The following is a 26,148-nucleotide window of genomic DNA, read 5'->3' as shown; positions in this document are numbered from 1 at the left end:
ATATTACTAAAGTCCAAAATAAAAATCATCTGTTGTATTAGCATATGACAAAAAATTCGGACTGACTGTGCAACAATTATTTAATGATAGTCACAAAGGAGGTAAAAAAATGTTTATTGAATCTTGATATAAGAATGGTCTACCATTGTCATACTGTCCGTCACTGTAGGCTGATGACATAGACAAATTATGTCATTGCATTGAACGCTGCTTTTGAAAATGAAAAATGTAAACTGGAAGTTAAATGATGTTTGGGTTAGAATTAAAATTACCATGATATCTGTTATGTTTCTTAATACCATTCACTTAGGTAAGTACAGTGCAATAAACTGCTTTCCAAAAAGCCTGAAACTTAAGACATCAAAATTTGAGAATAATAATAGATAACAGTTTTATTTTCATAACACTTTTGATTTAAATTTAATTGTTTTCATTTTGACTCTTTTAAAAGTGAAGCAATATTTCTCTGTGATGTAGAAATATGTAACTTATTTGCCGCAAAAATCCACTTAAGCTACTGAAATTACTAACAGCAAAGACATCAGAGATAATTTAACTAGTGAATTTGAAAAAAAAAAACCAAAAAGCTCAGACTCATAAAACTCATCATTGGGATCCACAAATACTAGTAACGATGGAGAAGAAAGCCTACTATACTTGCTTTGTACATGTGCTTTTTTTGGTCACAGCATGATATTTTGAACATCTTGAAAATGTGCATGTAGAAAATAGTTGACAGAATTTTTTGAAAATGTGATGTCTTTATAAGGAAAAAGCCATTTTTTCCAAAAATGATGCTTGTGATAGCAAAAGAATTGTTTGCATCATATATGCATGCTCATAGAATTGCTAAAGGCAAAAATCCTGATTTAATAAGATAAATATAGGTATTACTTACACCTCTTGATATGATTGAAATGATACTTAGCAAATCATATGTAAATCACCTCCAAAGGGTTCCACTTGCAGATAATATGCAGTAAGAAGAATTGTCCATAAGTCTGAAATTTTTGTGATCTATTGCGGAACTAAAATCTTCCTATTTTGCAGTCACAAATGGATGAAAGAAAAGTAGTTAAAGAAACTCATTTGATTACATATATATAGTATGTCACGAAAATGATGTTAGGAAACATTTTGTTACTTTGGAAACCTGTTCCTGGGCTTGTCTTGTAATAGTACACTAAAGCAAGGGATTTAACTTGAAAACCAATTTAAATTTTGACTATGGATAAATAATGATCTAAGGTAATAATTAAAGCAATAACAATTCTATGGCCTTTCATAATATCTTATTTATGGGAAAAGGTTGTCTGTTGTAGGTGTTATAAAAATTTTTAATTGATATTAGTGGTTGAAAAGAATTATGAGGTGCAAAATCATCAATGATGCCATGTTTTAAGGATTTTTATGATGAAAAATAAGTTTACCTATCACATCGATATATTATTAAGGTTATTAATCTTATGAGCTACAAATATGAAAATTGTAAGGTGAAAATTAAGCATCTGTGTGTGATACATTACTTAATTGTAGGTTTAACATTTATTTCAGCTTTAAAATTGTAATAGATCCCTAATTTTATTTGAAGGAAATATAAGCATTACTTGTGTAGACTGTTTTGTGAAAAGTGAGCAGATGGTGCAAATTTTTTTTCTTTGCAAAAAGGGAAGTATTGTTATATAAAGCTTGGAAACCACTGAAGTAGAAAATCTCAGAACCAGACATGGGAATCTCTGTCCTAGAGAATTTTTTAAAAATTAGATTGAATTTATAGAATGTATATGTCTCTCTGATTTTAAAAGGTATATCACAAGCAAAATGATTGAAATTCTTTGTAATTTGTCTTCTGGCTTCAATTAACGACAACAATGGTGTAGCTATGTCTACACAAATAAACCAATTTAATTGAATTTTGTTTTTGTAGTTGAAATCAATTTCCTTTTTAAAGCCAGTTTTATATATATTTCCTTTTGCTACAATGCAGCAAACATCCAACTGTATTAAATATGTCACTTTCAACCATTTATTTTATGCTGAAATATACATAACATAAAATAAGCTGTTATTCTTTGTGGAAAACTTTACATCACAGAATCAGAAGACCTTAGTTTGAATCCTGTCTTTTCAACTTTTGATGAGTCACTTTACCCTTCTAGCCTTCACTTGTCCAATCTACAAAATGAGTGCTTTAGAATAAGGAGTCAGCATGGTGTGGTGTAAAGAGCCTTGGATTTGGAGTCAAAGGACATAGGTTCAAATTCCAGTTTTCTAGAAAAGTACCTGTGCCACCTTGGGTAAGTCATGCATTTCCCTGGCCTTCAGTATCTTCATCTGCAAAAAAAGGCATTTCTACTAGATGGCCCCTGAGGTCCTCTCTACCTCTAAATCTATGATTTTGTGGTCTTCAAGATTAAATTTAAAAAAAATCAGAGAAATTAGAGGAATTTCAGAAAATGCCAAAAATTTCATTTACTAACTTATCCACTGGCAACTACTCAAAGAAAGGCTTGAGATAAAATTATAATTGAAAGAATACCTGACTACAGGAATAATATCTTAAATAGGATGCTAAAAATCTTCACACACAATCCCATAGGTCAGCATTAGCAGTCTTCAGGTATTAAAATTTCACAAGATAGTCCATGGATTTGAGTAGTAATGCATCAAATATTTCTGTAATTTTGGTCATGAAACCCCTATCAAAATAACCAATTTTCTTCTGTTATATTAGCTCCATTTCAGAGAAAAACTAATTCTACATGGATATAAGATATTTTTGCAAGGGAATCTTCCAGATTTAATACTAGACATATTAACTACCTCCCTCTCCCTTCCCTCAATATGAGTATAGACTAGAATGTTAAAACCTTCCCAATTAAAATTGTTTATGCCACCACAAATTCCTCCAAATATCTGTAAACAATGATTCCAAATACATTGTAGAGCAGCAGAACCCACAAAATGAGAGAGTGAAACAAATTTCCAGCCCAAGGCAACCTGGAAGATCAACAGGAAAGATCTCTTGCACCAGGCTGAGAGAGAAACACAGTCCAACACAAATCATGTCAGCAAAGAGTGGGCCCCCGCAAACCTGGAGCAGGCCTTAGAGGACTGAATCAATGAAAGCTGTGGCAGTTTTCAGACTTCTCAACCCACAAATGCCAAAGACAACTTAGAAGGTCAGTAGCAAAGGTCTGTCAGACCTGGGTGAGAGAGGAGTGTGGTGTGGCCCAAGCCCTAGGGTGGTAGTCCCTGGTTCCTGAGCTCTTGGCCCACAGGTGATGGGGTGATCGAATGGCTGATTGGAAGGAGATTGCTTGGATCTCTTCGCTGGCACTGAGGCAGCATTCTGTTGCTTTGTTCATGCTTGGTTCTTGGATTGTAGTCCTGGAGTGAGCAGGAGCACTAGCATAGCAGAGCTTGTGGCAGTGGTGGAGAAGCTATTCTCACAGTTCCAAGGCAGAAAAGGGTGCTTGTGGTCACTCACAGACCAGAGCACAGGCCAGGAGAGTAGAAAATACCTCTCCTTTGATCATACCACCTTGGAAGAACTGAACATTTATAGGTCCCTAGAAGTATCTCTGAAAACATCTGCATAAAACCTCTGAAGCTTGGGACAGTACACCCTCTACACTGAAAGCAGATCCCTACCTTAACAAAGAGTTAAAAAGTCAAATAATTGGCTGGGAAAATGACCAAACAGTGGAAAAAACTCAGACTATAGAATCTTACTTTGGTGACAAAGAAGATCAAAACATACAACCAGAAAAAGACAACAAAGTCAAAGCTCCTACATCCAAAGCCTCCAAGAAAAATATGAATTGGTTGCAGGCCATGGAAGGATTTTGAAAATCAGGTAAGAGAAGTAGAGGAAAAAAATGGGAGAGAAATGAAAGTGATGCAAGAAAATCATGAAAAATGAGTCAAGAGCTTGATAAAGGAGACACAAAAAATTATGAAGAAAATAACATTTTAAAAAAATAGACTAACCCAAATGGCAAAAGTCCATTGAGGAGAAGAATGCCTTAAAAAGCAAAATTGGCCAAATGAAAAAAGAGATCCAAAAGCTCACCGAAAAAAATAATTCCTTAAAAATTAGAATGTAGTAAATGGAAGCCAAAAGAATGAAAAATTGGGAAACTGTGAAATATCTCATAAGAAAGAAAACTGACCTGGAAAATAGATTCAGGACAGATAATTTAAAAATTGTTGGACTACTGGAAAGCCATGATAGAAAAAAAAAGCCTAGACATCATCTTTCAAGAAATTATCAAGGAAAACTTCCCTGATATTCTAAAATCAGAGGGGAAAATAGAAACTGAAAGAATCCAGTGATTACTTCCTGAAATAGATCTGAAAAGGAAAACTCCTAGGAATATTGTAGCCAAATTCCAGAGTTCCCAGGTCAAGGGGAAAATTTTGCAAGCAGTCAGAAAGAAACAATTCAAGTATTGTGAAAACACAACCAGAATAACATAAGATTTAGCAGCTTCTATGTTAAGGGTTTGGAGGACTTGGAATATGATATTCCAAAGGTAAAAGGAGCTAGGATTAAAACCATGAATCACCTACCCAGAAAAACTGAGTATAATACTTCAGGGTTGAAAATGGATATTCAATGAAATAGAGGACTTTCAAGCATTCTTCATGAAAAGACCAGAGGTAAATAGAAAATTTGACTTTCAAATACAAGATTCAAGAGAAGCATAAAAAGGTAAACAGGGAAGAGAAATCATAAGGAACTTATTAAAGTTGAACTGTTTACATTCCTATCTGGAAAGATGATATTTGTAACTCATGCTTTCTCAGTATTAGCTGGAGGGAATAAATATATATGTATGCATATGTATGTTTAGATATATATACATACAGAGGGTACAGGATGAGTTGAATATGAAGGGATAATATCTAATAAAATTAAGGAGAGAGGAAAGTACTGGGAGAAGGAGAAAAGGAGAGGTAGAATGGGGTAAATTATTTCATATAAATGAGGCAAGAAAAAGATTTTATAGTGGAGGGGAAGAGAGTGGAGGTGAGAGGTAATGAGTGAACCTCATCATTGGCTTAAGGAGGGAATAACATACACACTCACCTGGGTATGGAAATCTATCTTACCCTACAGGAAAGTAGGGGGAAGGGGATAAGAGAAGGGGGGATGATAGAAGGGAGGGCAGATTGGGGGAGGGGTAATCAGAAGCAAACACTTTGAGGAGGGACAGGGTAAAAGGAGAGAATAGAATAAATGGGGGGTGGGATAGGGTGGAGAGAAATATAGTTAGTTTTTCACAACATAACTATTATGGAAGTGTGTTGCATCATTGCACATGTATAACCTATGTTGAATTGCTTGCCTTCTCAATGAGAGTGGGTAGGAAGGGAACTGGGAAATAAGATGACAATGAGGCATATAAATGTATCTCGCCCTACAGGAAAATAGAAGGGAAGGGGATAAAAGAAGGGGGGCTGATAGAAACAAAGGCAGATTGGGGAAAGGAGTAATCAAAATGCATGTTGTCTTGGGGTGGGGGAGGGAAGAGATAGGGAGAAAACTTAGACCTCAAAATCTTGTGGAAATGAATGTTGAAAACTAAAAATAAATTAACAAAATTGCTTATACTTCCACTTAGCCAAAACTGATTCTGTAAAACTTCTACTTATCTCATCTACTAAAAACAATGCAAGTGTTATGAGTGAGTTTCATGGTAGAAAAATCTAATTGAGTATTAGAATATTAATAAGTAGTGGTGGTGGTGGTAGTGGTGGTGGTATGACAGCTATCATTTACATAGTACTTTCTATATACCAGGCACTGGTCACATAGTCACTTTAAAATTATTACCTCAGTTGATCCTCACAACAACCCCAGAAGGTAGGTGCTATTATTATCCCAATTTTACAGATGGGGAAACTGAGGCAAAAAAAGTTAAGTGACTTGTTCAGGGTCATACATCTGAGCATCAGAAGTCAAATTTGAACTCAGGGCTTCCCAACTCTAGTTCCGGGCTCTATCTACTGTGCCACTAGCTGCCCCTTATTTCACCAGATTTTTATTATAAGACATGTATTGAGTTAAAATTATAACAAATGAAGGAATTTTGAATATCCTATTGTCTATATGGCCTTAATCGAGTGTTTTTTTTCATGTAATACATAATACATTTTCAGAATTAGCATAGGATGGCATTACAGACAGTACAGCTGGATAAAGATTCTGTAGGAGGAATGGGAATCACTAAGATCTTTGGATTGATATATTTGAAAGCTAAGACTCTTTGGAGGAGATTAAGTTTTTGTGCAGGTAATTCTGTAGCTGCTAAAGATACCTTTGGTGAAGAATTAGTTCTGAGAGCAATGTCTGAGAGAGAAGTTAACAATACTGAATGGTACTATACCTTAAATCCTATCTAGGCACCAAGAAAGGATACTTATTCAGGCAGAAGAGCTTTGGATAAATTCTAACCCAGAAGCAACCACTCAAAAAGCTAAAAATCCTGATGGATATTAACCCATGAAGAAGCAACATGAAGTGACTTCTTTATATCTTTTTGGTAATTCCTTTAAAATCTCTAGGACAGAGACTCTCAAGTCTGGTTTTGAGATAGTCTAGTGCAATGGTTTCCAAGCTTTGTTAAAAAAAAACACTCCTAATTTTACAAAATAATAATAATTTTTGCACCATCTGGCCACTTTTCACAAAAGTCTATACAAGTAATGTTTTTATCTTATATTTCCTTCACAAGAAATTAAGAATATGTTACAATTTTAAAGCAGAAATAAATCTTAAACCTACAATAAAGTAACATACATAAGTGCTTATTTTTTTACCTTATGAATTTCATATTTGTGGCATATAAATTCATAACCATAACAATACATTTAAGTGATGGGTAGACTTGTTTTTCAAGTGTTTGTATTCATATTATATATGAATACTTTCTATGTACCAGGCACTGGTCACATAGTCACTTTAAAATTATTACCTCAGTTGATCCTCACAACAACCCCAGAAGGTAGGTGCTATTATTATCCCAATTTTACAGATGGGGAAACTGAGGCAAAAAAGTTAAGTGACTTGTTCAGGGTCATACATCTGAGCATCAGAACTCAAATTTGAACATATATGTGTGTATATATATGCACATATATGTGTGTATATATATGCACATATGTGTGTGTATATATACACACATATGCGTGTATATGTGTGTATACCAGTAGTAATAGGGAAACAATATGGCAGTGCATAGAAGATTGACCTTGGGAGCAGGAAGTCATGGACTCAAATCCCACTTCAAATATATAAGGGTTATGTGACCCTATGGAAGTCACCTAACCTCTCAGTGCTTCCAAGCAGCTCTCTAGGATTTATAAGTTGCTGAGCAGTTGCTGATCTGCATTGATGGGGGGAGTTTCTTACACCAAAGAAAGTACAGGCCCAGATCAAGACAAAAACAATAGCACACATTTATATGTCTCTCCACAGTTTACAAAACCCATTCCACAGTAAGGAAAACAAGTTTGGGGCATGGTAACTAAACAACTAAGAAGTGAGCTTTGATAAAGTATATTTCCATTGGTCATAATTTTTTTGTATTACTCTCATTCATACAACAAAATAATTAAAAATTCCTTTAACAATATAACAATAGAAATGTCCTTGTTCAACAACCCTCTGATCATAAACATCAGGCTAAGAATATGAGGGAAACATAACCACAAAAGGTGCTTGCCACTCTAAGTGGTATAGCAAGAGGCATGCTAGAATTGGAGTCACAGGGCCTGAGCTAAAATCTTCATTGCTTTTGACTATCTTTATGACCCTGGATAAGTCACAGCCTCTTTGGATCCCATTTCTTAATATGTAAAATGAAGTTAGATTAGATGGCTTCTAAAGTCTCTTAGAAGTCTAAAGCTATGAACCTATAATAAAGAAGATCCAGTGATGAATCCATGTTGAATGACAATTTCATTTGGATAGTAAAATTATCAAGATATACTTGTTTTGGAATGATATTGTGAAGTGCTGGCTACATCAAGCCTCAAAACACTGCTTAGCCTCCTGGAATAGAGTTGTAACCATTCAAAGACTTTATCCAGACCATCCATACATTAAAAACCAAGTGGATAAAGAATGTCTGTTATTTACAGTATGATATGCATTTGAGTGGACAACTTTATTAATCAATATATATGTACACACAGATTTTTAAAGGCAGTATTACATAAGCCTTATGATATGGCTGTGAGACAAAGAATATAACAGTCTTCAAAGAAAGAAAAATTAATATAATAGAGAGTGGAATGAAAAGGTGTTTGGAGGGTATGAGCAGATTGTGGCATTTAACAAATAAAGGATTTCAAAAAATGGAGCAAAGGATGTCATCAGGGAACTAGATGATTATGTGGTAGACAGTCTGAGTTCTCCATTAATAACCTTCTTGATATTAGGAGAAATTGAGAAAGGACCTCATTTGTCAAACTTAAAAGAGGAAATGGACAAGAGTTGCACAAGATGGTCAAGCATGGATGAATCATGATCTGTATAATCAGAGCAAATATTTTATCTATGAAATGATGGGTCTATTTGAGTATTTCATGCCACTTAACCAGTTAAAATATATATTCTTTCTAAAAGATCTATAATTATGATCATCTAATATACATATTCATTTTCAAAGTTTAATTCTATGTGGTCATCCAAATGGATCAAAATTCAAATGTGTGTGCTTATTTTTTAACCAAAGATTAGAATAAATCCACACACATACACATATATGTGTATATTGAAATATACAAAATTGATATCCCATAGTTCTTCCCCTTCCCTGCCACAACTTCTGAATAAAGAAACAGTAGAAACAGATTGAACAAAAAATGTGTTGCCCTCAAGAATGCAGAATGAAGGTCTAAAAGCAAACCCTGCTCCTCTAGTCTTACTAAATTAAAAGTCCATAGTAATTTGCATTGATCCAAAAATAGCAGCCAGAAGCATAATAGAAGTTGAAAGGAAATTTCTCACCCTAAAGGAGCTGCAGTTAAAAGAAGATCAAGAGAGCTTAAAAGATAGACTTGAGTCAAGAATTAACTTTTTTCTGAATATGGATCTAACAAAAAAACTCGAATAGCTTTTTTTATATAGTAGGGGTTTGTAGAAACGTTTTCTCTGAAGGTAAAAAGTGAAGTAGCTGCTATCATTCAATAGAGAAACAAGAGATGAAAGCATATCAATAAGTAATTAACAACAACTTGGTGGAGAACCAATAAATAGAAATGCATTGGAGGAAATACACCATTTGGAGATAACCATTGCTCGCAGTGCAGAGGAATAAGAAGCCCAGCAGATGACACTAACAGCTCATAGCACAGCAGAAATGGCCCAACAGATGACATCAACAGAACAGCAGATGACAGCAGCAGCTCTGTAGGGATGTGTCAACTAGCAGCTTAAGATGCTGAGAGTACAACTGGATGCAACTCCACAAGCATGAGTTGTCCTGGCTATATGTAGTCTTTGTTATTTACTTTACTATATTATTCAACTAATTAACATCTGTTTTGAATTAATGTGTGCTCTCACTGAATCTAGCAAAAGAGAAACATTGTTGGGGATTCATGACTTGTGGATCTTGATCTAAAGGATTCCTCAAATCTAGGATAGCTTTCCCATGATGTTGAAGGAGGGAGAGGGGAAGACTACTTACATAAGAAGGTCTTATTGGATTGTAAGCTCTACATAATTTAATATGACATGACAACCAATAAAACCTAATACTACAGTAAGTATAGCACCCAGAAGAAGGATGGTTCCATTGTACTTTGCCAGGACATATCTAAGACAATGGTATAGTGAATAGCCAATAAAAATTTATCAAGTGCCTAAACATTTATTATGTGCCAGGTACTGTGCTAAGCTCCGGACATGAAAGAGAGAGAGAGAGAGAGAGAGAGAGAGAGAGAGAGAGAGAGAGAGAGAGAGAAGGAAAGGAAAGGAAAGGAAAGGAAAGGAAAGGAAAGGAAAGGAAAGGAAAGGAAAGGAAAGGAAAGGAAAGGAAAGGAAAGGAAGGAAAGGAAAGGAAGGAAAGGAAAGGAAAGGAAAGGAAAGGAAAGGAAAGGAAAGGAAAGGAAAGGAAAGGAAAGGAAAAGGAAAGGAAAGGAAAGGAAAGGAAAGGAAAGGAAACGAAAGGAAACAGGAAGTGTTCAGTTAAGGAAGACATTGATAAGTTGGAGTGTGTCCAGAGGAGGGCTGCCAGGATTGCTAGGGGAATCATGACATTTGAGGGTCAGATAAACTAATTAGGGATGTTTATCCTGGAGACAACTAGGACAGATATTTTATCTGCCTCAAAAAGAGGGATTAGATTTGTCCTACTTGGCTCAGAGAGAATAACTGGGAGCAATGAGTAGAAGTTGTGGAGAGGCAGATTAAGGAGTCATATCAAAAAAATCTTGATAATAGTTCATATTTGTATATATTAGTGAAGGCACATGGTATAGTGGGTAGAGAGCCAGCCTTGAAGCTAGGATGACTAGAATTAGTCCTTAAAATTATAAGGGTTTTTTAAGTTTTAAGTTTAAAAAAGGTTTTTAGTGTTTATAAATTTCTATCCTTAGAAAAATCCTGTAAGGTTGTTGAAGGAATTATTTTTCTAATTTTTAGGGTTAAAAACTGATATTCTGAGAGGTTACATGATTTTTTCATAGTTATACAGTGACCTAATTATTGGGGTTGGTAAATGAACACAGATCAACCAATTATAGGCAGGGAGTAGCCACCGTGGCTAAAGCTTAGTATTTGGAGTCAGGAAAACTTGAGTTTGAGTCCTTCCTCAGATACTTTCTAGTTGTGTGACCCAGGACAAGTCCTTTAATTTCTCTGAGCCTCAGTTTACTTATCTTTAAAATAGAGATAAGAATAACACGTACCTCAGTAGGTTGTTGCATGGATCAAATGAGTTAAGATGTGTAAAGAACTTTGTAAACCTTAAAGAGCTAAATAAATGCTAGCTAATACTAAATCCAATGAGCTTTCTTTTATATTAAATTGCCTAGTAACTGTCTAAAAGTGAAAAGAGATGCTTCATGAGGCAGTGAAGTCAAATCTCCACTGAGGAACTGTGGGGGATTTCATGGACACAATCACAAAAGCCAGAGTGTCAGGGCTAGAAATCATCACGCAAGAGACTACTTTATCTGAGTAGTCTGTAGTTCTCACTTAACTAGGTTTTTTTTCAATCTTACAGAAAAACCTTATGATGCACCAAGGGTTATTAAACTTTTTTGTGCATCTTGGATCCCTCTGACAGACTTGGAAGCCTATGAACTCCTTCTCAGACTAATTATTGCCTACATTTGCAATTAAATTTTCAGTTTGAGGTTGGTAAAAATAAAGATGTAACTTTTTCCCATCCAAGTTCATGGATGCCCTAAAATTTGTCCATAGATCCTAGCTTAAGAACCACTGTTATACAATTTCAAAAAGAAAAAGCAAAGTTGCTCCTGTCATTAAGGGGCCTATATTCAACTAGTTGGTGTATCAGTGTTTGTTTATTCATTACAACCAAAGAAGCTGGTGGTACAGTGTGGATAGAGTCTGGCCCAAGAGTCAGGAAGAGTTGAATTCAAATCTGGCCTCAGACATTTACTAGCTCTGTGACCCTGGGAAAGTCACTTAAATGCTGTCTGCCTCAGTTTCCTCAATTGTAAAATGGGAATATTATAATAACACCTACCTTACAGGGCTTTTGTGAGAATTAAATGAGATAATATTTGTAAAAAAAGTGCTTAGCACAGTGTCTGACACATAGTAGGCACTATATAAATGATTATTCCCTTCCTCTTTCCCCAGAAAAAACTTGTCAATTACAGGACTTATAAAGATCAAGATGGAATTAAGCTGCCCATATCCTTTGACTAGGTCTATTTCCAAAGATGATTAAGGAAAAAGGAAAAGAACCTGTACGTCCTAAGCTCTTTACAACAGCTCTCTTTGTGGTGACAAATTGTAGGGATGCCCATCAATTGGGGAATGGCTGAACAAGATGTGGTGTATGGTTGTGAGGGAATACTACTATGCTATAAGAAACGATGAGCTTGATGATCTTAGAAAAACTTGGATAGATGTGCAAAAATAATGAAGAACAAAATCAGCAGAACCAAGCAAAGGAGCTTGTAATCAAACCCAGGACTCTGAATCCAGAGTCCTTTCTACCTAAATGCTATGCTGCCCAATTCCTTACTCTACGTAAAAGTGCTAGATACATTTCTGGAGGATATGACTCTATTTACCTCTTTGGAACAAGAAATACATTTTAAAAGGGCATCATGTACTCTCTAAACAGCATGAAGCATATGTGGGACCCCTTGTAATGCACTTAAAAAATCTAGTTGTGTCTCCTCAAGGGAACTAGATGATTGCTCTGTTCTTATCTTTAGTAATGGCATATCTTATGAGTGGCTAGAAGCAAAACCAAAGGGTCGTGCTCCAATTTTTATTTTTCAGCATTAGCCAATTATCTGAAAATGGAAGGGGCTTCCTCCTTGGGTTGTGAATTCCAAGCTCCTACTACTCATTTGCTCCTTGCAACAACCTGGTGAGGTGTGTTATTCTTATCCCTGTTTTAAAGATGAGTAAACTGAGGCTCAGAGAAATTAAGGGATTTGTCCTAGGTCACACAGCTAGAAAGTATTTGAGGAAGGATTCAAACTCAAGTTTTCCTGACTCCAAATCCCAAGCTTTAGACATGGTGCCAACTCCCTGCCTATAATTGATTGATCTGTGTTCATTTACCAACCCCAATAATTAACTCACTGTGTAACTATGGAAAAATCATGTAAAGCAGTATTGTACAAAGAACAACTTTGAGCAAATGAGTCATTTTGACTATTACAAACACCTAAATTAACTACAAAAGACATATGAAGGAAGATGCATCCAAAGAAAGAACTGATAAGTAGAAATATATATAGAATGATTTTACATATACATGTATGTATGTGTGTGTACATATTTTTGTCTAATGGTAGCTGTCTCTAGGGTAGGGATGGAGGGAAGGAAAAAAAGGAAAAAAGAAATTTACATGATAACTTTATTATATACTTAAAAGAGATAGCAAGTTGTATGTAAATAATTTGCAGTTTCCTGCTCAATCATCTTTTTTACACTATGTTATGGAAATGTTTGTCTTATTCCGTAAGTTAAAAATAAATTAATAAACAAAAATAAAGATTAAGATGGGGGTGGAGTGACTCAGAATCAGACTCTCAAAGTTAGAAAGCACCTGAAAGTTCATCTATTCCAACCCTTACCTGTAGAATCAACTCCTTTTACGAAACTTCGCTAACAATTGGTTATGTAGGCCACTACTGAAACACTTCTAGTGACAAGGAATTCACAACCTAAGGAAGAAGCCCCTTCCATTTTCAGATAATTGGCTAATGTTGAAAAATAAAAATTGGAACACAGCCCTTTGCTTTTGCCTCTAGCCACAAATAAGATATGCCATTACTAAAGATAAGAACAGAGGAATCAGCTAGTTTCTTTGAGGAGACACAATTAGATTTTTAGATGTAATACAAGGGGTCCCATGTATGTTTCATGTTCTTTAGAAAGTGCATGATGCCCTTTCAAAATGTGCTTCTTGTTGCAGAGAGAAAACAGAGTCATATCCTCCAGAAATGTATCTAGCACTTTTACATAGAATAAGGAATTAGGCAGCATAGCATTTAGGCAGAAAGGACACTGGATTCAGAGTCCTGGGTTTGATTACAAGCTCCTTTGTTTCTTGTCTAACCTTGGGCCAGTAACAAATTCTCCATGCCTTAGTCTCCTCATTTGTAACATAAGGATAATATTATTTGTATTACCTAGGGGCTCACCACTTGAAAGTTGTGAGAAAAGAGCTCAGTAAGCCTTAAAATGTAGGTAAGTAAGCCATTGTAATTACTCTTGTGGGTCAATACTTTCTCTTTAGAAGAGATATGATTATCTTCCAATAGAACCTCAGTTAATACACAGAGAGGCTACAAATAGGATAATGAGCATACAGATAAGTCAAATGAATTCTACAACTATTTAATAAAGATTCAATTCTACAACTCATTCATAGACATTTATTAAGCCACTAACCTGAGAAGGGCATTTTGATAGACACTGAGGAAGACACAAAGCTTAGATAAGACACAGCCCCTGCCTTTTTGAAGCTTAAATTAGAACACATAGATAAATAACACAATGATAATAATAAAAACACTTGATTAATGAAAAAGAAGTGTAAAGTTTTATGTGAGATCAAAGAGGAATTCACAAAAGGATATGTGAAGGGAGTAATTTTACCATTTAACTCTATTTCTTAAATTGTAAGGAACCCTTGACATCAAAACTTGTCCTACATGTCATCCTTTGTAAGTGATTTGAAGATTAAAAATACATGTAAGTGCTAAGTATTATACAAATGAGACCATATGTCTCAAAAACCTTTACTAAAAGGAACACACCTATTATGGACAAATACATACATACATACATATATATATATATATATATATATATATATATATTTAAATGAATTAAAAATTTTTCACAAAATATAAGTAGGTACATATCATTAAGAATTGACTCCCTTTGTTTAAAGCCAAGCTCAGATGCTCCCTCCTCTTGAACCCCCATCCTATTTATCCCAAGGTGAAAAAGATTTCTTTTTAAGTTTCTTGTAGCCCTACCTGGACCTCTCCCATGAATTGATCAGAGTTGTTAATGTATTTATCCTCTACCTTGCCCCAACTAGGCTGCAGGCTCCTTGAGAGCTTAATTGTTGTATATCTTATATGAGTACTCAAAACCTAATATAATGTAGGTACTTAATATTAGGTGTGTAATAAAAGTTTATTGAACTGAATCACCCATTATTCTAAGAATAATTGAATTTTTTATCTCTTTACATTTAAACCAATATTTCTTCTGAAGGCAAATATTTCATCTGGTTCACCACAATAAGTACAAGCTGTCCCAAAAGTCTTAGATCTTAAAGCTTCAAACTGCACTGACTTTTAGGACACTAAATATAAATTAATTGAACCTAGATTCTTCCACATCCTCTTCTTTCTATTCATTGGTCACTACCCTAGACTAGGCTTTCATCATACTAACTTGGACTATGAAATAGCTTTCTAATTGTTTACCCTGTGTAGAGTAAGACTTTGTTAATAGCCTCCTAACTCTTGACTGGGCTGCCAGACTTTCCCCCTTTCCAATCCACCCTTTACACAGCTGGCCAAATTATCTTCCTAAGGCACAGGCCTCAGTAGCTTCCCATTTCCTACAGGATAAAATATGAATGTCTCATCCTGGAATTTAAAGTTCTGCTCTAGTAAGACTTTTCATGCCTTTCATATTACTCCTTGAACTCTATATTCTGGCCAAACTTGGCTACTGGCTGTTCCCTTACCTTGGCCTTCCATCTCTTACTTCTGTGCCTTTGAACATGCTATCCTCAGCACTTGGAACACCCTTTCATCACTTCTGTCTCTCAGTCCTGACAATCATTTTACTCAGTTGTTAGTCACATTACCTGCTATTTACTTATTTGTGCATATTTCATATCCCTTCTGCCAGAAGAATACAAGTTCCTTTTTTTTGGTTTGCCTTACATGTGCTAAGTGATAAATAAATGTATATTGTGTTCAAGTGACCAATTATTTTGTCATTTGTTAAAGACTTTCTGCATAATTAAAAAAGGAAGTAGGAAATTGATCCAACTGTCTAGTGTGGGAGCTGGCAGTACAATGAAAACACTTTTACCTAAATTCGCCAGAGGTTAGTATCCTATGAAGAAGAAAGATAGAATAATATAGTAAAGAGTACAATAGCTTAGGAGTAACAGAGACTGTGACTAATAGGGTGAAAACTTCGGCAAGTCACCAAATTTCTAAGAATTTCACTTTCCTAAATAGCAAAAAGTAAGGAATTTAGGCTTAATGAATGCTAAACTCCTTTTCAACTCTAAAAATCCCATTTTCCTATGAATAAAAGTGTTCTGGATTATCCCAAAGAGGGTATCGGACTTAGAAATCTCATGTTAGACACTTAATAGCTGTATGAACTGGGTTAAGTGGCAAGTGTTGCTTAACTGCTCTGTACCTTAGCTTCTTCTTCTGTAAAATGAGGGGGTTGGACTATATAGTTTCAAATGTCCCTTCTGGCTCTAAAGTTGTGCTCCTATGAGCCTATGGCCAATTTACCTCAATATCTATTTATTTTAAATGATGATTAAAGCATTCATTTTCACTATTAGCTGCCTTCTAATACTTTGAGGGTTGTTACGGAAGGATCAGATTTATTCCAGAAAGTTACAAAGGAGTGAACTAGGATCCCTTGAGGGGTTGAAATTAGTGGGAGAAGGATACTAATTCAATAATAGAAAGTAGGTCCTAAAATGAATGGAGATAGTAATGATGTTGTAAGTTTCTCATGGGTGAATGATTGGCTGGTATGTTGCAGGAGGAATTCATGGAGCAAATAAGAGGTAAGATGAGATGAACTTGGTTCCCACTTGAGACTCAGGATGGAAAAACTTGGGGTGCTTCTGATACATACTTGACTTGCTCTTTTAGTGTATTCCACTTCTTTCCAAAGAAAATAATTTTTTTCCTGTAGGTATCACATCAATGTGTGATATCCATTAGTAAATACTTTCCCACCTTGATGAAGTTCAAGAAATCTCTTAAATTCTAGAAATGTTCATGTGTGTCTACTACATGATAAACAATGAGCCTTAAAAATGCAACATTATCTATTGGACTATGCTAGAAGTTCGCTAAAGCATAATTAGCCCTACCTCCTACTTACCTACTTCCTGGTCCTCTTTGTCAGTAAATGAAAATGGGAAATAATGGAGCCATTCCTGCTATTTGTGGTCAGAAAAGACATGGCTTTATGAACGTAACTAAAGGTATTGCACTTATTTTCACAATTAAGTATTTATTAAGCATCTCCTCTAAATAAGGTATTACTATTACCAGGACCTGTGGTCCCACACAAAGAAGCATAAGATTTGACCTCTGTCAAGAGTTCATAGTAGTTGGACAAATAAGACAATTAGACTGAAGACTTGATAGAATGGCCTCATTTCATATTTATTTGTATATCCCCATTGTATCTTGTCCAGTGCTTTGATTATATGGGCTTATAGGAAATCATAGAGTATTGGATCTGGAAAGGACCTCAAAGACTATTTATTCCAACTCCTAAACTTCATAATTTTTCTCAAGTATACACACATATACATATATATGGATGTATGTGTATGCATATACATACTTGTACATATTGTTGTTCAGTCATTCAGTCATGCCCAGTTCTTCATGACTCTATAGACCATACTGTCTATGGGGTTTTCTTGGTAAAGATACTGGAGTGGTCTGCCATTCCTTTCTCCAGTAGATTAAGGCAAACAGAGGTTAAGTGACTTGCTCAGGGTCCCACTTCTAGTAAGTGTATGAGGCCAGATTTGAACTCAAGTCTTCCTGACTCCAGGCTCAGCACTCTGAGCCATCTAGCTGCCTCTCATATGTATATACACAGATATGCATGCTCATATATGTATGTGTGTATATACACATATATATGATATGTGTGCTTTTGCTTTTATATAACCATCATCTATAGAAATACTTCCTCTCCCAACACAAATTGAACCTTCCCTTGTAAGAGGGTAAGACTGTTAAGCAAAAAAATCTGTCAGGATGACAACTTTTACCAACGTATATAGTACTCTGTTGTTATATTGCTCTCTGTGCTAGAGAAAGAGAGAGAGAGAGAGAGAGAGAGAGAGAGAGAGAGAGAGACAGAGAGAGAGAGAGAGAGAGAGACAGAGAGAGAGAGAGAGAGACAGAGAGGAGGCAGAGAAAATGGATATTAGGGCTCTCTGTAATTACTCATTGAGGTAACAAGAGAAGCTCAAGGTCCATAAACCTTTCCCTAATCAGTTTCATGTAGAACCTGTCATTTTTTTTAGGTTGTTGTTTCTCAAGATTTTTCCACTAATGAACCCTCGCCTTGACCACACAGAGAATTAGATACAAACACAAATTGCCTTCAAAAGAAGGAAAAATAGGGGCATCTAGGTGGCGCAGTGAGTAGAGCACCGGCCCTGGAGTCAGGAGGACCTGAGTTCAAATCCGGCCTCAGACACTTGACACGTGTACTAGCTGTGTGACCTTGGGCAAGTCACTTAACCCCAGTTGCCCTGCCAAAAAGCAAAAAAAAAAAAAAAACAAACAAACAAAAAGAAGGAAAAATAGGGAGAGGCTGGCTGGTGTACTACTTGGAGAGAAAGGAGACTTGAACTTTAGGTGGCACATTTAGATAGACTGTGTATGCTACCAGGGAAGATAGAAATTCGGACCACTGCAAACAGTAGAAAGTAAACTCTTCAGTAGAATGTGTCGTCCTTCTGAAAACTCTCCAAAACTCTGGAAGGAAGGGCTAGACAGAAACAGATCATGGCTATTTATCTGATAATTGTATTCCTCAAAGGGAAATTTTCCAAGATACCCCAGGATCTTGAACCTACTTCAGTTATAACACTTTAATGTTTCAAGAGGTCCATCATTTTATTGTACACATCACAGTCTCACCCATGTGATAGTAGTTAGTTTTCCTGAGCTATTGTGGCCATAATATATCATCACCTGATAGCCGACTTCTGATGAGCCTCTATGAACTTAGCTAAGCTGATCCTTGACCAATAGTAGGCATGTCTGACCTTTCAAGCTTGGTAGGACCTACCGAAGCTTGTGTTCTTCTGTCAAAGTCATTGAGAATGTAGGATCAACTCCACACCATCATAAAGCACTGAAAGCTGTGCTTGAGTAGACATCCAAAGCCTGAGTCTACAAAGAGCTGGTTCTCCTATGTCACAATGCAGTACTTTTCATATGGGAGGAAAAAGAGAATCTAAGTGTTGTGTAGAGTCTAGCTGATATTCCTCCCTGATCCACCCAATGTCTACCTATCCAAAACAGCTTACTGAGAAGGGAAGCAACTAAGCATCCAATCTTCCAATTCGGTTACCAATTTGTCTCAAGTGTTTCTCTCATCTCAAAAACCTTTAAATGCTCACTGCAATCTCCCTTTGTGCCCTCAGTCCCACCAGCGTACATTATTGTAATGCCCAAAATGAATCAATCAGCTTTTCAATTTAAAATATGTGAGTATAGAAGTCATCCCTTTCTTTGTAAAGTTTACATCCATCCTGATACCCTCAAAAATGCTATCATGGAAACAATCTCTAGTAGTCAACAAGCTAGTAATTCGTAAGGGTGATAATTTTTTTATCTCTCCCCTCAAGCCCTCTTCCCCCATGTTTGATCCAAACGAACAAGAGACAAGGGAAAGAATCAGTCTTCACCTCAGTTCTATAATAAAAAGCAATAAAATTTCTGATAGATGGCAATTTTGAATTTTAATATGATAGCTCCCACTTTGTTTAAATTAAAATGCATTGACATAGAACTGAGAATTATCAAAATGTCAAAATTGCAATATGCTCTAGCAAAACACCCATTTTGAAGGAATTAATGAAAGATAAGTGTAACATCAGCTTAAAGCATTTTTCATCTAAGATTCTGGAAAGGAAAAATTAACATGCATTTATTCATTAAATTTTAATAGAGAGTATGGTCATTTCTGGGTACCTAGGTGGCATTGTGGATAAAGTGCTAGGGATGAAGACTCATCTTCCTGAATTCAAATCTGGCCTCAGACACTTACTAGCTGTGTGACCCTGTGGAAGTCACTTAACCCTGTTTGCCTCAGTTCCTTGTTTCTTAAATGAGCTGGAAAAGGAAATGGTAAACCACTTCAGTATCTTTGCCAAGAAAATCCCAAATGGGGTCATGAAGAGTTGGACATAACTGAAATTACTGAACAGCATGGTCATTTCTATTTTCAGATGGCAACAGAGATTAATAGATTTGCCTTTGGTTACACAGTTTCCTTGGCAGAGCTCTGGACATAATCTAGGACTTAAGACTTCCAGTCTTTTCCTCTAAACAAGAGTTTCCACTCCATCTTATTACAGACATCTTCTTCAGTAAGTTATCAATGGTGTACATACTTATACTTTTAATTTCTCTAAATGTAATTTTAAAAATAGAGACCATCTGTATGTGGTGTATGTGACATTCAATGCTGGCATCTTATTTTTACAGGCTTCATGCTGTCTTGTTTAAAATGACTCTATTAATTATATGATAGGTCATCTGATTAATATCTAAATTAGGGTGAGGAATTGTATTTCTGTAAAAATGTAAATACAAGCATATTATTTGATAGAATATTTTGTATGTAAACCTTATTACTTCCCAAATGAGCATAATTTTTTTTGCCTCCCTGATATCAATCTAGTTGGGATATTTAAGGAACTGTGAAAATTGGGGGACATAAAATCAAAATTGTGTTGGCAATTAACTTAATGAAGTCAGCAATCAAAGCATACCCCTTGGAAAGTACTATGAAACTAGAGAAAACCTCAAAATGAAATGCTTTATTTACAACAGTTGAAACTCTTATTTAATTACAATCTAAATAGGTATATCTATTGCATTCTTCATGATTATAATATGTTAAAACTGAGAAAAGCTTCAGGGGGAAATGGAAAAGTGAAATTTTAAAATCTGATTATTTCACTATGAAAATACCAGCAATTAAAAAAACAACTCTAACAGCTACTTCAGGGACATTAACAACAAAAATTGCAAGGCATTTTTTTCCCTTCATGAAATTTCTTAATTATGCAAGCTCATGAAAGATTCACAGTCTTATGGTTGCTTGAGTGCTAAAAGAAGACTGCTGTTGCAGCAATATTCCTAAAACCTCCCTGCCATAGTCTTTTTTTTTTACATAAAGAATTTACTCCCTCTGTTTATCAGGTCCTTTCAGGCTACATTACATAGAGATACCCTTCACATCTAGAAAGCATGGCCTTTGGTGACTTCATATAACATCCCAGGTCTATTCTTATGTCTCCTGGTTTGCTTCACTAAGACACCTGGCTCTGGTTTAATACAAACTGCTGTGAGATTTTGATCAATCTCACAGCTGCTCTTTCCAACAGAGTAGTAAATCTGTTTTAGGGACAGTGCCTACCGCAGTGTTCAGGGTTTAAAACTATGGTTCGATTTTTATTACCAGCAGACGCTGACCATGGTTCTGAATGCATGAGGCCGGGTCTCAGCTGAACCCACTCATTCCAGCTATTGGTGGAGATTATTCGATTGACAAGGAAAGAGACCAAAGATCCGGAGAGTAGCCTAAGCAGTTTGATGTGGGCCATTTATTTCGATCCTTTGGGCGGGGATGTGGTCCACCAGATTAGGGCCAATGCATTTATGGGAGCTTTCCCTAAACCTGCTTACCAAGAGAAGCTATAGTTATAGATGAGGTTCCTTCCAGCAGAAATCTTTACCACACTCCTAAAGACAGACCCAGGTGCATCACACGCGAATAGCTGTGGGGAATCAAAATTCTGCACGTTCAGTGAAAACGTGGATATTAGTATTACGAATAAGACATGTCTACGATGCATCTCATGGCACTCATGTAATACATACACATATACGTGCATGCATATGTACACATATATATGCACATAAATACATACATGTGTTGTATATGCGTATATGCCAGTTCCAATTTTAGCTCAAGCTCCTTGCCTTGATTCACCAACAGGTGCGTCCCTCATTCTCTTCCCACCAGGCACCGTCTTGCCGTCCCTTTCCCTAGCCTATCCCTGACATCCCAAGACCGGGATGTTCTTCCCCCAGTCCTCAAGCATGTGCGACTGCTAGGCTCATCTAGGTCTGGCTAAAAGCGCGGCAGTATCTTACCTGCAGCGTGGAGATTAACAAGCAGGCACAGTGCAGGGAAGCCGATTGCTCTCTGCATAGTGACTGCATGGAGAGGTGAGGAGAATCAACCCACCGCGATCTCACCACTGGCAAAGCGCAATGAGTCGATGGCCAAGTGTCTTCCTGTTTCGCTGTTTCTGTTCGAAGATTCCTAGATCTCGCCCTGGATATTGTGGAGAGGTCTGTGGCGCTGACAGAAACCAGCAGCAAACCCTCCTTTCCTAGGTTTCCCAAGGGGAGGGGAGGTGGATAGAGGGAAAGAGAGGGCGGGAGGAGGGAGCAGGGTCGGGTTCCAAGTAGGCTTGGGACAGATGCCTGATCAATTATGGTTAATGCCTTCGGGAACCGGCACTCACTGCGAACACGGTAGGGAATGAATTTCTGGTCGCATTACTGTCTGTCCCTTCCCAGCCTGGCAGTTCTGCTGCATGTGGAGTGAGAAAGCGTCTTATTTGCAACCCAAACCTGCCTTGGCTACTGAGCATGCCCAGTTTCTGTACTAGAACCACATTGGAGTTTCAACTTGGTATTCCACTTCTCCAGCTCTTAGCAGCAGCTGAGAGGGGGTCACAGACCCCACAGAATTGGAAAGGGGGCTGTGCTTTGAGATTATCAAAGACCCTGTAATTTCTGGGACTAAGAGAGCCTGAGAGACAGGTGTAAAAACACCTGGGAAAACATCAAGCACATTGATAAAGCTTTACCTTGTCGCCCAAACACCCCTTTTTCTTACTTACAGGAGGCCCACTTGCTTGGATGCATCATCCCAAAGGATTTATCTGCAGGGATAAAGGTTGGTTCTCCAGTCCTCTGGTTTTCTGCTGCTTGGGTGAGGTGTTATTTATTCTTCATTCCTGCCTGGATTTCCTTCATGGTCCCACCTACCCCCAACCCCTTCTCTGTTGCTTCCTTCTCATTCCTTTTATTATGGCCACAGTTTGAGTCTACAAGCAAAACACCAAATGATGCCATTGTTCAGACAATTCAGTCTAACTGGTTTTTACTTGAAAATGCAAGGCAGAAAATGAAAGCAAATGTAGGTGGAGTTTTTGTTTGTTTGTTTGTTTTTTTGTTTGTTTGTTTTTTGGTTAGCCACACTGATCCACCTGATTGATCTCCATTTTATTCTACTTTTTCAGCCAACACCCACAACAAGGTGAAAAAGCTTCACCTCACCTCAGTCTCTCCCCTAGTCTTTTCCTTGCCTCTAAGCATGCTGGCACTTAAGCTGTCCAAGCCAGATGATCACCTACTTATTTCTAAGATCTTCAAGCATATCATGTCTATAACCCATCTAGTCCAGTAATAAATTACTCTCAGATACCAACATTAGTAACTCATCCTAAGAACTGAGAATTGTAATACCCAACACACTATTGAGTAAAAAATAAGCAAGTAAAAGTGCTGCATGCAAACTGAAAAAAAATAAATTGCTCTCAGATAATATTTATTTCATTTGATTCCCTCAATTTTCTCTAAACATTCTCTGTTTATTCCTTTCTTCTTGTTTTTGGCTCATGATGTTCCTCTCCAAGGTGTATATTTTACCCTTTTCTCCACCAACAGATTCTGCACAAGGCCCAACTCATGCCACCTCCTTCATGCAGACCTTTGTCTAATCCCACACCACAGTGATCTTTTCTCATTTTAAATTCTCATACTGATGAAATCCCACATATTATCTCATATCTATTTCTCCTGAATTAGATTGTGGGTTCCTTAAAAAAAACCTGCTAATTATCTTGCATTCCTACTAGGATATAACATAATCCTGGACATAGCATGTGCAGATATATTCTTATTGAGTTTAGTGGAATATTTAAATGAATGTTCCCCTCCTTAGTATTTAGTGAAGTTGCGATAATTAGTGGTCAACTACACACAAAAAGTTTAAGTCAGGTAGTATTTCAGATGCGAGACAATATACTTGGTAAAAATTTAATTGATTACAGGTCAAATGCCGATTCATTTGTGCACATGTGTAAAAAGAGACAGAAATACATTGGTATAGGTCAAAAATGAGTTGTACCTTGAAAATACTGACATTTTATTACTCTGGAGCTCTCCTGTGAGGGGAGTAGGAAAAGGTCAAACACTAGACAGGCAAAATCCATTTTGGTGATGAACAGTCATGTTCTCTGGAAGCTTCAATAAATTGAGAGCATTTGTTTGTCAGTAAAGTTTAAAGAATTAACCTATCTCACAATCCTAGCAGTTTGTGGTATAGCTGCCACCCTTTAGAGAAGAGGCACCATCCCTTAAAAAGAGTTGCTGCTATCACACCTTCCCTAAATTCAGCTAATCTCCTTACATAGGAAGGTCTCTGAGACAGGATATTTTTCCATGGAAGAAAAATGTATAACAGTAAAGGAAGTGGGTGTACATGCATATCAGTGAAACAATAACCAAACAGTAAGACAATGGGCACCATGTTTTTCCATAGGCAGTTCCAACCCTCCCTTGTGTGTGTGTGTGTTGGGGGGGGGGGGGGATTGTAAGTTTCAATTAATGTAATTGGCTATGATTTTGTCAATGAGCAGCCTGGTAGCTATTTCCAGTTCCCAAGGGTACATGTGCCTGAATTCTCAAACTGTGCAATAGATCCATTCCCTCAAGAGTCATTTTTTCCCATTTTAGCATAATACCAGAATAGTGCACTAGAGTAAAAATATCCTCTTCTCAAGTGAACCATAATATTGGAGATTAGGATTTAATTTATTTGTAAAGAGAGAATATGTAAATTACTTAGAAAAGCCAATCTAACAAGCCCCTCCTCCCCACCCCCACATTCCCACCCTCCCCCCCCCCCCATGGAACTAATCCTGTGAAAGTGTAATTGAGCACATAGAGAGTACTACTAAATAGGATGTCTTTCTTTACTTTTTGAATCATTCTCTAATTTCTTTAAAAATGCAATGTTCAAATCTATAGGTGATGCCATTCTTGGTCCACAATTATCTTATGCTAGTAGAGGTAATCTGAGATTATACAAAGATGGGTCCAGTCTAAAGCACTGTGCCAGGACATAGAACATTTAGTTTCTATTTCTGGCTCTGTTACTGACTAGGCATATGACATGGCCATCTAAATTAACACTGGCCTGAAGAAATGAGTTCATGATCTGGGCAAGTACATTGAAAAAATTAAGATGAGAATTTTGATTCACTGAACTAGTGAATGAGTAGTAATAACTCACACTTTTATAATATATCACAAAATGTTTTCCTTATTATAACTCTGTAGATCAGGAAATACAAATATTATCATCCCTTTTTGAAGAAGAGGGAGAAATTAAGGCTCAGAATGGTAAAGTACTTTGCAGAGTCACACATGTAGTAAGTATCAAAATATATGCAGCTAGTTAATATTTAAGCTGAGACTTGAATCCAGGTCTTTGGACTCCAAATCTAGTTTTCCTTCCATGAGACCACACTCAAATTATTTTTGATTAGATTATTCCCTTCAGAGATGTAATAATGTTGGTTAAGTTCTTATCACTCCTATTTAAATTTCCTGAATGACATCATTTTGAAGGGTTTCGTAGTGCTATTTTCAAAAGTAAACATATCGGTTTCAGTATTTCAGCTAACATCAGTTTTATTCCAATTAAGTAATGCTCTCTCTTCAAAAGGAGAAAGAAATTTTTACTGATACTGTTCCTTTTTTTCTTTTTCTTAACATTCAATTGAAATGGTTGTGGTATTAGCTAGCTTATAAAAATAGAAATGGAACAGAAGGACAAGTTGTACATTTAAGAACATTTAAGAACTGGGGTGTTCAACAGCTAATTTACCTTTATTTCCAGTAGATTGTTTTAAACTTGATTTGTCCATATGTAAAATGGAACAACCCAAACTGCCTCCTAAGCACATGAACAAAAATGAACAATGAAAACCCAGAGGAAATTATAAATGATTAATAATGTTTCTATTTTTTTTGAAGAGTTGGTTTAGGGGCCTTTGCATATCAATGAAATTTCAGATCCAGTTGCTATTTCTTTGTAGCATTGAAAGTCTTCTATTCCTACCAACTCTTCAGTTAGTTGCTAATGTTTCTTCGATCATCCTCTTCTTTAGGGAAAAATATGACCCCTAATTTGTCATTCCCTTTGTACTTTTCTCTTTTTGAGAAATCATAATTAATCTGAGTGCCTTTATAAGTACGTCTACCTTAGTGTCAACTTTTTCTCTATATACTTGGTAAGGGCCAACTGCTCATCTTTTTGATTGTCATTGCCAT

General features: G+C 36.4%; 1 protein-coding gene across 1 annotated transcript in view; it reads right to left on the bottom strand.

Moving 5' to 3' along the window:
* The window catches only part of LOC118851236 (receptor-type tyrosine-protein phosphatase R-like), a 45,480-nt gene extending 23,319 nt beyond the window's left edge, over positions 1-22,161 (bottom strand). The window contains exon 1 of the mRNA XM_036760730.1: positions 21,889-22,161. Within this exon, the coding sequence (XP_036616625.1) occupies positions 21,889-21,946 (58 nt within the window). The 5' untranslated portion in view covers positions 21,947-22,161. The remainder of the gene's footprint in view (positions 1-21,888) is intronic.
* Between the last annotated feature and the right edge of the window lie 3,987 nt (positions 22,162-26,148).

This window comes from Trichosurus vulpecula, chromosome 5 (assembly GCF_011100635.1).
Source record: "Trichosurus vulpecula isolate mTriVul1 chromosome 5, mTriVul1.pri, whole genome shotgun sequence".
Classification (NCBI taxonomy): Eukaryota; Metazoa; Chordata; class Mammalia; order Diprotodontia; family Phalangeridae; genus Trichosurus; species Trichosurus vulpecula.
Note: the sequence above shows the minus strand (reverse complement) of the source record. Positions and strands in the feature narration are given on the sequence as shown.